The sequence below is a fragment of the Neolamprologus brichardi genome, chromosome 14, assembly GCF_056152115.1.
Source record: "Neolamprologus brichardi isolate AB-2024 chromosome 14, ASM5615211v1, whole genome shotgun sequence".
NCBI lineage: Eukaryota > Metazoa > Chordata > Actinopteri > Cichliformes > Cichlidae > Neolamprologus > Neolamprologus brichardi.
Window position 1 is genome coordinate 364367 of NC_142117.1, and position 13006 is coordinate 377372.

Here is a 13006-nt window from a genome sequence, read left to right on the forward strand (position 1 = left end):
ATAATGTAAACAGAATTGGTCCTAGCACTGAACCCTGTGGAACTCCATAATTAACCTCAGTGTGTGAAGAGGACTCTCCATTTACATGCACAAACTGGAGTCTAATAGATAGATATGATACAAACCACTGCAGTGCAGTACCTGTAATACCTACAGCATGTTCTAATCGCTCTAATAGGATATTATGGTCGACAGTATCGAATGCTGCACTAAGGTCTAGCAGGACAAGCACAGAGATGAGTCCACTGTCAGAGGCCATAAGAAGATCATTTGTAACCTTCACTAAAGCTGTGAATAACACAGAGAGACAGACAACCATTCACAATCACATTCACACCTATGGGCAGTTTAGATTCACCAAATAAGCTAACCCTACTAACTGTATGTCTTTGGACTGTGGGAGGAAGCCAGAGAGAACCCACACAAACACGGGCAGTGCATGCAGATCCCACAGAGGAAGGTGAAGTGGCAGTACTAACCACCATGCCACTGCCTATGCAAATTCTAGATCTAAAATGTAAACATGAATTTCATTAAATAGTGACTTCCAACATTAATTAAATTCACTTCATCGATTCTCTTCTGCTTATTGTTATCAGGGTCACAGGGACTGAATAACAACAGTAGTCACTTCAAAGTGCTTTGTTAGATGAACACCCTACAATAATAATGTGGGTCAATATAACATCAATAATATTTCCATTATTTTACATTAATTATGTTCATATTACATCAATATTACAGCAGTACCAATGAACAAACGGGAATAGAAAAGTTATCTTAGCAGCATCTAACTTACATTTAGCAATAGTACAACATAAAGAGCTATATTATACTGAGGCAAGAATGACACTTCTGCAAGTCAGTCACCTGTCAGGGATGATGCACAATTATTCACAGTTATGTACAGTTATGGACAGGTGAGCATATGAGCGTGTTGTATAAGGCCTTGGGCCTCTTGAGACAACTGCTGTGGTGATTTGGTGCATATAAATAAAACTGAATTGAACTCCATTGAATTGATAAATGTGTCCGCTTATTATTATTTTTATTATTATTATTGTTATTATTATTATTAGTATTATCATTATTACTTACTTACTTACAATTATTATTAGTAATATTTAAAATGCCTTAACAAAGGAATTTTCCAAATATGGGATAATGAAAATACCATCTCATCTTAGTAATCTTTCTTCTCTAGCAGTAAACATACTTTTTAATGAATGCTGTGTTTCCAGTCTATAACCAATAAGTTTCAGTGACCCGAACCGAACATTTGTTTCAGATATGAGAAAATAATCATAATAAACATCAAATGTTTAAAGGAAAGGTGTTAAATCAAAAACATTCGTGCAGGTCAATAAAAGCCAACTTTGTCATTTTGGTAAGTTTAGGGTTTGAAGTTGATCAGTGTACTGGAATGTGTAGCAGGGGTGAAATTGTTAAAATGGGAAATAACGCAACAGCAGAAAACTGTAGTTACATTAATATTTTTTGGGATGCTGTTTTTTTCCTTTTTTTCCAGGTGGTGGTTGTGTACTCTCTAATTGTACACAACCCCCAGATTAGATGTACTATCTAATCTAATTGATGTGTATCTAATTTTCTGTTATTATAAATATGGAGGTGTCAATTTTTAACTTAAAGATTTAAACAAATTGTTGCATTAAACGCTGAAGAATTGGATACATTTCTATACACAGTCCTAAAGTGCGGTTAAGTTCACTGAAATGTGGAACCTATTTCTTCATACATGAAGTAACTAAACGTCGGGAGATGATTCCACATGGGGTATTTGCTACGGCCAAGCCAACACATCAAACTCAGTGTTGTGTTCCTCAAACCATTCCTGAACCCTTTTTGCTTTGTGGCAGGACATCTTAACCTGTTGCCATCAGGTGGTACATGTTAATGTAACATGACCCAAGGTTTCCCAGCAGAACATTGCCCAAAGCGCCACACGGCCTCCTCCAGCTTGCTTTGTTCCCATTGTGTATCCAGGAGGAACATGTACCCAGCAATGTGATGTAAAAGAAAACGTGACCTATCTGGCCACCTTCTACCAACCCAAAAAAGTTGATTCTGTTCTTCTGGACATCGAGTTTTCAGTAGGAGAAATGTTTCGTCACTCATCCAAGTGACTTCTTCAGTCTCAGCTGACTGCAGGTTTCCCCAACCTTATAAACAGGACATTTGCACAATGTACCTCTGATCAATGGCCATGAGCACCATTCACAGAGAGTTGGGGAATGGCTGCAATCACAGCATTGTAAGATGGTGACAGATGGACCCTTAGGCCCCCGCCTCCATTCAGAGATGGTCTTTCCCTTTTCACGTAAATGGCCTCCTTGACTCCGCCCTCAAACCAGCGTTCCTCCCTGTCCAGGATGTTACATCCTCATCATTGAAAGAGTGTCCACTGGCCTGTAGGTGTGAATAGACTGCAGAGTCCTGGCTGACGAGGTCGCTCTGCTGTGTTGTAGCCAGAGGTTGTTTGGTTTCCCCGATGTATAAATCCTGCCAATCCTCCTGCACTTAACAGCGTACACTATGTTACTCTGTTTGTGTCGGGGACACGATCCTTGGGGTGGACCCGTTTTGGCGCAGCGTGTTTTGGGGTTAAAAGCCACAGAGACCTGGTGTTTAGAGAAAATGCATCTCAACTGTTCTGATATTCCTAACACGTACGGGATCACTACAGGTTTTCTCTTGGGCAGGGGTTGTCCTTCTCTCCTGGATCAGCTGGAGCTTTCTTTAGGCGCCTTTCCAGCTTTGACAAAAGTCCAGCTGGGATAACCACATTTACTCAGGGCCTTCTTGATGTTCTTCTGCCTCCCTGGCTGCTGTGTCAGTGGGGATGGTGTTCGCTCTGTGTTGTAGCGTCCTGATGACGCCCAGTTTGTGCTCCAGATGAGAGTCGAACCTTAAATACCATAGGTTTACGGTACACATCAAGAACCAGCAACGTTTTGACAATTTGAGCTACAGCAGTGCATCTGTTGGCTCCGACTACACGGCCCAGCCTTCCCTCTCCTTGTGCATCAGTGAGTCTTGGTTACCCACGACCCTGTCACTGGTTCACCACTATTCTTCTTTGGAACACTTTTGATAGATACTGACCACTGCAGACCTGGAACATGAAAGCTGTAGTGTTAGAGATGCTCTGACCCAGTCATCTAGCCATCACACTTGCTCAAAGCTTTACACATACTCATATTTGCTGATTTAAAAAATCAGCTTTGAGGACAAAATGCAAAAGCAAACACAAAAACCAAAGCACAAGCACAAAGAGACTTAGCAAAATCAACACAGGGATTTTATTTTAGAAACATGAACGGGTAGAAATCGAGGCTGAAACCTGACTGCTCATTACTGCCTTGGTTACCTGTTGAAGTTCAGGGTCTTTCTGTTAGGCTGGGGTTGACTTTCACTCAGCTTTAACATCGCTCTGGGTGCTGGTGCACAGACATGCTTAACTGGGACCAGTGGATTTTCTATCCCTTTCTGGTGAGGTCATGAACGCATCCACACACTTTCCCAACAGGTTATTAAACCCGAGCCAATCTGTCACCAGAATTAAGGGATGCATCCAGTGTGAGCTAACCGCAGCCTATGGGATTTGTTTATGTCCCCATTAGGGGTGGGCGATATAAACGATATACGATAGAAACGATATAAATGTGGCCAACAATAGAGATTTTGACTATACCGCTCTATCGCGATAGCGCATGTTGATGATGTCATCAAGCGGCGCCTGTTTTGGTCGAAAGCATCGCAGTGGCTAAAACCATTATCATCTGCAAATTATGGCGACAGTCACAGCAAAGAGATGAAGCACTTTTGAAATATGGGGAAAGCCAAAAACTGCGCTTCCTCCACTTCCGTAACATTGATTCATTAATGTTGAATTCTCTCACAGCTGCTCTGTTCCCATGTTGTTGCAGTATATTAATAACTAACCTCGTATTGTGGATGAATAATCTCAGTTGTTCTCCTGACTGAAGTTTGGCCCGTGTATAGCATCCTGCTATGTGATTGCATTTGTCCCTGACCACCAGAATCCCTCACGTTAACTTTTATCCAGTGGAAAAAAAGTTGGCGTTCATCCTCCAGCTTCACTGTGCTAATGTTATGCTAACATAGCTGTGTCGCTAGCAATCACGTAGCACAACATTATATACCAGGTAGTCCAACTTCAGTAACCCTGCAAACGTCACTGCTGTTTAGTTTTCTGTCTTCATTTATGTTGGAAGTGGTAGCAGAGCTGTACGTTTGAATTAGTTTCAAAAATCTTTCAGTCAGAACATGGTATGAAATGTTTAGGTGGAAACTAGCGAGCTAACTTCCTGCTAACTTGTAACTCAGTTAAATTTAATAACTTCTGTTTTCATGGATGTTAAACTTAATTGTTACACCCGATAAAGCAGCAACACTGATGATTTAATTAAAGATGAAAGAATTTAGACCGTTTTTAACTCTCAGTGTTCGTTTGACTTTGGGACCTGAAGTTGACGGAGTTTAGGACCCAGATTACTCCGTGAAGCTCCTCACTACGGCAGCCATAATGCTCTGACAATCCATCAAGCAGTGCAGCTTACCAAAGTTAGACTAAAACATTTTTAACAGATTTCTGCCAAAATCGGTTCGAGGTCAGTAAGCACAACCAGAATTCATACATAAGGCACACTCTGGATTTTAAGTGTGGAAAATACGTTATACAGAAGAAAAGAATATATCGAGATATATATCGTTACCGCACGTGCTTCAAATTATATCGTGATATGGATTTTAGGGTTAGAGGGCCCGGTGGCGCCAGTGTCCGGCAGCCTCGCCTCTGTCAGTGCGCCCCAGGGCAGCTGTGGCTACAATGTAGCTGCCATCACCAGTGTGTGAATGTGTGTGTGAATGGGTGGATGACTGGATGTAGTGTAAAGCGCTTTGGGGTCCTTAGGGACTGGAAAAGCGCTATACAAATGCAGGCCATTTACCATTTTAGGCCATATCGCCCAACCCTAGTCCCCATGCACTTACCTAACATCCACCCACTCGCTCTCCAACAATGCCACATGAGGGTATGTGCGAGCCTGTCCTCCAACAGCTGGTGCTGGTGCACTGCTGCCTGCTCCATGCACATGACGGACTGGGTACGAGAGCGCCTGGGTTTCACTTGTAAAGTGAGGACCCCGTATCCACAGCGTTGGAGATCATTGGAGGCTTTATTTCCAATCATGCTTTTCTAATTACAGTGCTGTCGGGATGCTTCAGCTTCTTCCCTCAGCCTGAGCTGCCGGCTCATGTGTTCTGGTCAGCCTCCTTCACACCACACCCTTAACCCACTACTCCACCTCAGCTATGAACATAACCAACAATTGAAATTCAAAATACTGAGTCGCCACTTTACCTCCTGCTTTTACCTCCTTATGCAGAAGCAGGGTATATCCTGGACAGGTCACCAGTCCACCACAGCAGATGCACAAAAAGACAGACAGCTGCACACTCTCAAATCCACACCTATGGAAAGTTTAGTATAAACAGTCCCTAACATTTATGTCTTTGGGCTGTGGGATAAAACTGGAGTTTCTGGACAGAATCCATGCAAACCCACAGATGAACTGTTAGCTAAAATCAATAGACAGCTGTTATACTTGGAAAGCTTAAAGTAGAATTGCAGAATAAGGCTACAACAGTTACAGGCTAACTGCCAGCATAGTTAAAACCTATGCATGATATTACGAAAGCTGGAAGTGCAGGGTTAATAGTTAAAGTGTAAACAAAATGATTTGTGAGCTGGGATGGTTGGCCTTGGTAGATGCACGCAACCTTTCCCATGAATTTGATTAAAAATGCCACGGATAGAACAACGTCTCTAAATAAAGCAGCGAGAGCTCGGGTTGACAAGTAATTTTGTTCCCCTATGAATCAAAATGTAAGTAAGTGTTTCCGCCTATGCACGTTCACTCAGTTTGTACTACAGCTTAATGCTAATTGATGCAGAGAGACGTTAATCATCTGTTATGCAGCATACTGGAAATGACATCTCTTCAAAGTAAATGCCTTCAGAGACCCATCACATCAGAATTAATTGAGGTTGTTGAGTAAAATTAAAGCCCCTTTCACTTATGAACTTGATGCTGCCTGGAATAATTTCCCGTGCTGGAAAGGACAAGAGGACAAGAAACAGGTCATCTTCATAAGTGTTTGTGATAAATCCTGTTAGGTAGAACTTTTAGAAACCAGAGAGGTGCTGCATTAAAAAAGCATTACTCCACCGAGAAAGTCTAATGACTTTACTGTCACAAACTTGTTACACACTACAGCTGCACTGATCCAGTGTTGCAGTTGACACATTGGTGCAGGTATGCATGTCATGGGTCATTGATGCAGAGGACTCTGTCTTCATATGTTTTAGTTTATATTTGCTCGGTGTCATTTTAGTTCCTATGTTAGCTGTTTATGAATGTTATACCATAAATTTGCTGTTATGCAACTAAAGAAGTTTTTGTATGAAGTCACTTTATTCACGCAACCAAACAGAAGTGATGAGCTATAATGTGTGATCTCTCTTCACAGTGGGACTGAACTGAAAAGGAATTGACTTTAGCAGCTTGCCTGCCTCTGCAGCTATACTTAGTGTTACCATAGCAACACCTCCCATCTGTCACCAGCACATGTTTTTAACGACAGACCATAATAATATGCAAACCCACTCACAGCCAACGCAGTGCCACCATGGTAATGAGAGGATGCTTGAGTTTATCTCATCAAACATATGAGGCCATGTGCAGTACTTTAATGTACCTTGATGTACTCATGAGTATGTGGACGGTTATATATTCAAATATATTCAGTAATTGCTGAGTAATTGTATATTTGCATATGCCTTATTATAGTGTAAGTGTAACAGTGTGTGTTGATTAACCAAGTGTTTCTACGTTAATCTTAGCTCTGTGTTTGGTCTCCACCTACTCGTGTGCAAACCTGTGCAGCTGCTGAAGATATACCAGTTTTAACTTCTAATTTACTAAACCATGTAGGGTGATAGATTCAAACAGGCGATAAGATGCTTTAGCCTACCCACAGCTGTTACCCATCTGCAAACCCCTTTGCAGACCACCTCCACCCAAGGTTCTCATGATGTTTCTGATCTCTGATTAGCACTGATCCTTCATGTATTATGTGACAGACCTGTAACACCAAATACAGGTGACTGTAGAAGCAGACTTTAACTAGAGTCAAATTATAAATTGGAGATAAAGTATCAGAATTTCAGGACCACACCTCCAAATGTATGTTCCCCCAGTTCTACAAGCTGTTCATTCTCATTTACATGCCCCACCCTCCCTCCTTGTTAAATTCTTTAGTTTCTTCACTTCTATTTCGTACATGGGGACCTGCCAGGCCCGGTCAGGGTCTTCCCCAAACCGCAGCTCAATTCTTGTCCAAGCCATTCACCTTTACCTACTGAAACGCTATCACACCTCAGATGAGGACGTGGGCCCAGTGAGGGGAAACACATATTTGAGATACCAAGTTAAAACTGTGACTTTTCTCATAGAGAGTTACTCCCTGCTGTGTTTTCAGTGTTATTAACTGAGTAACTGTGATGTAGATTAAACCATTGCTAAGCTGGCACGAAATTAAATGAAATTTATAATGTTAACAGCCTCCAATCAGAAGCAGCCTGTCCACCTCCAGTAACCTCCACCCTTGCTTAAGTATTTGCTGTATATGCATCAGTAAGAAGAGCTGTTTTTCATTATCAGAACTGGTTAGTGCACCAGGTGTGCTTTCTTTTCCTTTACAACCTCGTACTGCTAAGCACAGCAGTGACAGAAGCACTTTCATCCATGATTCACACCAACGTCTGCTTTGTGAGATTCTGCAGGAAAGCAGTCCTGTTCTTCAGATAGCCCTCTTTGACTCTGTCATCCTCCTCTGGGTGTCACTGTGTCACATCCATGTGTGTCCGTCTACCTATTAGCCTGAACTCTCACTGCTGCTCATTGGAAAGAATGCAAACCCATAAGCTATGCCGTCATTGTCATCATAATTATGAGATTTTAGTAGATTGGACTTTTGAATTGACTTCATGTTTTTTAATCGAAGTATGTTTTTTTTTATTTCCGCTCCATTATAACCACAAAATGAATTACAACTACACGTATGTTTCCTCAGAGAGCTACAACTGGGCTAAGGAGGACAACACCTGAGCTAACAGACGCTAACCACGACAACGGTAGCTCCAGCAGCAATAACCCCGTCTGCCCTCCCTCTCCCCCACCGCTAGTCAGTCCAGTTACCATGGAGATGAGCTCATCAGCACCGCTAAGAGACATAGAAAGAGAGAGCCTTTTTAGCTGCCACAACCAGGAAGAGGACCAACTGTGTCTTCCTGGGGTCCGTAGGGTGGAAGACGAGGCTGTAGGAGGAGAAAATAGGAAAGGAGATGAGTGTGACTATGTCATTTTTGAGATGGGAGAGGAGAAAGGAAGAGACCTCAGTGAAAGTGATGGAGGAGAGGATGAAGGGAGAGGGGAAATAGAGGGAGAAGATGGAAACGAAAGAGAAACAGAGAGTGATAGCTGGGAAAGAAGAGAGATAGAGGGAGACGATGAAACCAGAGAGGATACAGAGGGTGGGCAGGTGGGGGGTGGAGAAGAGGGAGAAGACCCAGGAACAAAAGACACAAAAGAAGAGGATAGCTGGATCAGAGGACTAGAGGAAGATCTCCTCTTCCCCTCAGACAGTCTGCTGTATCCTTCACCATCTGAGCCACTAGGCGCCACCTCACATCCTCTGGTGTCACAAGAAGTTTGGGGTCCCGACTTCACCATCAGGGATGACCTCAGTGACAGCCACCTCAGTGACTGCCTCCAAGCAGAGCGTGTCATCGTGTACTCAGACAGCGATGCAGGTGAGGACCAGTGGTCAGCTTTTGCCCCCTCTGACATCACCAGCCAGATCGAAGAGGAGAGGAAGAAAGATGCACGATTTGAAGAAGAGGAGAAGGTCAAGAGAGAGGAAGAAGACAATGAAGTCAAAGCAGATGCAAAAAATCAAGAGCAGAAGAGAGAGGTGGAGGAGTACAGGGTGGGAAGAAAGGATGATGATGAAGACCAGATGAGGTTGAGGAGAGATCTTTTCCTGCGGTCTCCTTCAGTCAGCTCCACAGCGAGCTCCACAGACCCTGACAAGAAGGTGAGTTTGCTGTTCATATGTAGCCTGATGCAGAGACACGGCGGTGTTTTCTTTGTGCTTTTAACTTGGTTCAACACTTTTCACCAGACATTTAACAGAGATGAATTATGACAACAAAAAATGTTTGCCAAAATGCAATAAGCTCCCCCTGACTTAAGCTATCTCTAAAAAGAAAAGCCTAAACTTAAACCAGAGCAGGCACACATGGGGCTTTATAAACTCTGGTCTTAACAGGGTGCCTGTCAGTTAGCCAACAGTGGATGGAGCTGTGTCTCTGTCACACATCTGTTACAGTTTCTGACACTTTTCATCTGTACCACCCAAAACTGCACTGTCAGTGTCTGATAGAGGGAGCTGCAACATGTGCAATGACTGTAAGAGCCTCGAACCCATCACCCAGTATTAGCACTCGTAGAGCCTCGAACCCATCACCCAGCATTAGCACTCGTAGAGCCTCGAACCCATCACCCAGCATTAGCACTCGTAGAGCCTCGAACCCATCACCCAGCATTAGCACTCGTAGAGCCTCGAACCCATCACCCAGCATTAGCACTCGTAGTTTGCATCAGGATTCGAGGACATTAATTCAAGCATCAACTAAAGCGAACTCTGCAGTTATAACACAGACGAATCTCAGAAGTATTCATTGCTGCATTATAACAAACATGTCCATTTTAACAAGAAAAGGGAATAAAGATCATTGCTGCCACCTTGTGTCCAAACTGTGCAACCACAGCTGAAAGTGATAGCATAGCCCACTCACAGGTGACATGAAAAGGCTAATTTACACTGTGGATCCCTGCTCTCACATACTGTCACAGGTTTAACACTGACTGTGAAGCTGAATTTAAAAACACGTGTTTGAAGTTTTTAGAACGAGTTTAGCGCCGTCTTGTACCAATACAGAACGTGATGTCACTGAGGTGGTTGGTTGCTGCTAATAGACTTAGATTAGTTTCTGTTAGCTAACTAGTAACAGAACCATTAACTCATTAAAACTAAAACTCAGTCTATATATCAGTTTTATACGAAACCAAGGACATGCTGTCCATTTCTCTCTGTCCTGTAGGGTTTTTATGAGACAGAAGACAAATATGTTGTAAGTTTTCACAGTTTATTATGAAAACGGTTAAAATTTCAAATGAGTTTCACATGGTGCCATGGACCTCGGTCTCTCAGGCTCAGAGACAAAAGGCTGTGTGTCTTTCTGCTTGCTCAGGAGACCCAAACGAACTAAGAGCCCCACACTCAGAAACTAATGCTTTTATTATGTGTGATAAACAGGGCTAAAAGGTGATTGGTCAAAAGTTGGAGGAAAGCCACAGTTCTATTGATCGGGCTGAGATCCAGCACTTTGGCATCTTTCTGGGCATCTCCTTATTTGGAGATGCCACTTCACCCATCACCATGGCAACCGCCTCTTGTCCTCCATCAGGTCTGATGTATGGCCTTGTTGTCTTGTAGGTACTACAACCTCGTCCACACTATTGTGACGGGGTCTTCGTCTGTCGCTATCAGAATGAATCCAAAACTGTTCTGCAATACACTGTGAGCAGTCTTAGACAAAACACAGATATGTGATGCTAATTATGAGATATTAGCCTTACAGATAGAAATAAATTCCAACAGTCCTTTAAACAGAAAGGAAGTTGTTTAACTAACTGCACTGAAAACTGGAAATTCCACCTGTTAACCTTAACATTTGGGTTTATAAGCACTTTATGAATGAAAACAGTCTGGAGGAGAACCTGAGTCATGTGACAGATGGTTCACCTGACCAACACCTGACTGATATGCCCAGCCTGGCTGTCGGACTCTAGCTGAGTCAAAGAGTCACTGGCTGTTTGCTAGAATGCTGAACCTAACCCCACATTTAATCTCTCCTGTCAGGTCCCTGTAGATTTCTGCGTGCACGAAGAGACCCAAAGTGAAAATGTCTCTACTGAGCATGTGGACTTTCTTTTGGCCCGTCAGCAGTGGAAGAAGATGGAAGAAGAGGTCAAAGGTCAGCCTATCCCAAAACCGGGACTGAGAGCTCAGGGGAGCTTCCAGGGCACCCACTCGTCACTGTATCCCCCCACTCGCAGTCCCCGGCTCAAACACAGGTAAATCTTCACCCGTCTTAGTCATCCTAACCGTAAATAATTTCTACTACAGCCTTCGTTGAGGTTTCAAGGACTCTAAAAGTGCGTCACACAATTTATAGTGCTAACAGATGCTGTAGAGTGACAGTGGAATAGTTTTCAGGGCTCATGCCCAGTAGTAAAACAAAGAACAATGCACCACATTAACAAGATGAGTCCTTCAGCCAACATAGTACACTTAGCAAGTAGCTAGAACGCTGTAGGTTTCACATCCTTCTCAACTTGAGTGTGGTTTCCTCCTGTCCTATACAAGGGAAATTCAAATCCCCATGCCCAGGGAACCTCCTCTGTCCTCCACCCTGTCCCCTAGCTCAGAGGACTCAGGTCTGGATGATTCGTCGTACCGCAGCACCCTGGAGGAGCCCGAGACTGCAGTGGAGAGAGAGATCCGATTGACTCTAGAGAGAGAGGAACGACACCGCAGGGAGAGGGGGATGATTGCACATGGCCTCCCAATACCCAGGTACAGCAGCCAAAATGTCCAAGTCTACCAGGGGCGATCGTGGCTCAAGAGTTGGGAGTTCGCCTTGTAATTGGAAGGTTGCCGGTTCGAGCCCCGGCTCGGACAGTCTCGGTCGTTGTGTCCTTGGGCAAGACACTTCACCTACCGCCTACTGGTGTTGGCCAGAAGGGCCGATGGCGCGATATGGCAGCCTCGCTTCTGTCAGTGCGCCCCAGGGCAGCTGTGGCTTGCCTCCACCAGTGTGTGAATGTGAGAGTGAATGGGTGGATGACTGGACGTGTAAAAAGCGCTTTGGGGTCCCTAGGCGGGACTAGTAAAAGCGCTATACAAATACAGGCCATTTACCATTACCATTTACCACTACACACCAGCAGTAATTGGTTCTGCTGTATTGTGCAATCATGAAAACTCACATAGCAACAGAATGCAGTCCTTATGATCTCAAAGGCACTTACAGTTTTTCTCCATTGGTTTGGCTCATTTCTTTAAACAGAAATTACATTCTCAAAACTCTAAGATCATTTGGCAAAACACTCTTACAGTTTAGCACAACACTATAGCTCACCTGCAAAAGCTCATATCTCTTCCAAAACTGTTCACTCAGGCTTCAATCTAAATCCCTTTCTCATTTAAACAGTCAGTGTCTCCAAAATGGCAAAGATCCTTCTCAATAGCTTTGGCTCATTTCTCGACACAGATCGGACATTCTCATCATTCCTGGTGCTTTTGTCAAAATAAACCTGGATGGTTGATCACAACAACATGGTCCACCTGCAAAAGCTCATATCTCCCCTAAAACAGTTCACTCATGTATCAAAACTACATTTCTTTCTAATCTGAATAGTCAGTGCCCCCAAAATGCATCGTCCCTTTGGCATTGTGTGAGTACTGCCATTCAAAATGTTTAGATGTTTTGCCAATATGGCAGAGGACCAACAATATACAACAGAAAAGAGTAGCCTCCAAGGTTTGACATCACAGATTGCACTCACACTACCAAGGAAATGATAACCATTTTTTATTCACATGCAAAAGAAAGTTTCATACATATGTAAAAAGAAAATGTACATTACAGTAGTAAATTGTATGAACACAAAATCAAAAAACAAGGACTTATTCAGTGTTCGCTGTACTCATTCTCCCGCTGCACAGTGACTGGAATACTTCTCTAAACTGTATAAATTATGTAATTCCATAG

At 43.2% G+C, this 13006-nt stretch overlaps 1 protein-coding gene across 5 annotated transcripts in view; it reads left to right on the forward strand.

Annotated features, from left to right (window-relative positions):
- Nucleotides 1-13006, forward strand: part of LOC102778781 (uncharacterized) — a 38011-nt gene that overhangs the window by 14458 nt on the left and 10547 nt on the right. For 4 of the 5 annotated variants that reach the window (XM_006808727.2, XM_087850544.1, XM_006808726.3 and 1 more), the window contains exons 2-4: nt 8179-9201; nt 11092-11306; nt 11599-11808. In XM_006808727.2, the coding sequence (XP_006808790.2) occupies nt 8305-9201; nt 11092-11306; nt 11599-11808 (1322 nt within the window). In that variant the 5' untranslated portion in view covers nt 8179-8304. The remainder of the gene's footprint in view (nt 1-8178; nt 9202-11091; nt 11307-11598; nt 11809-13006) is intronic. The other variant, XM_035915812.2, reaches the window with a different exon arrangement.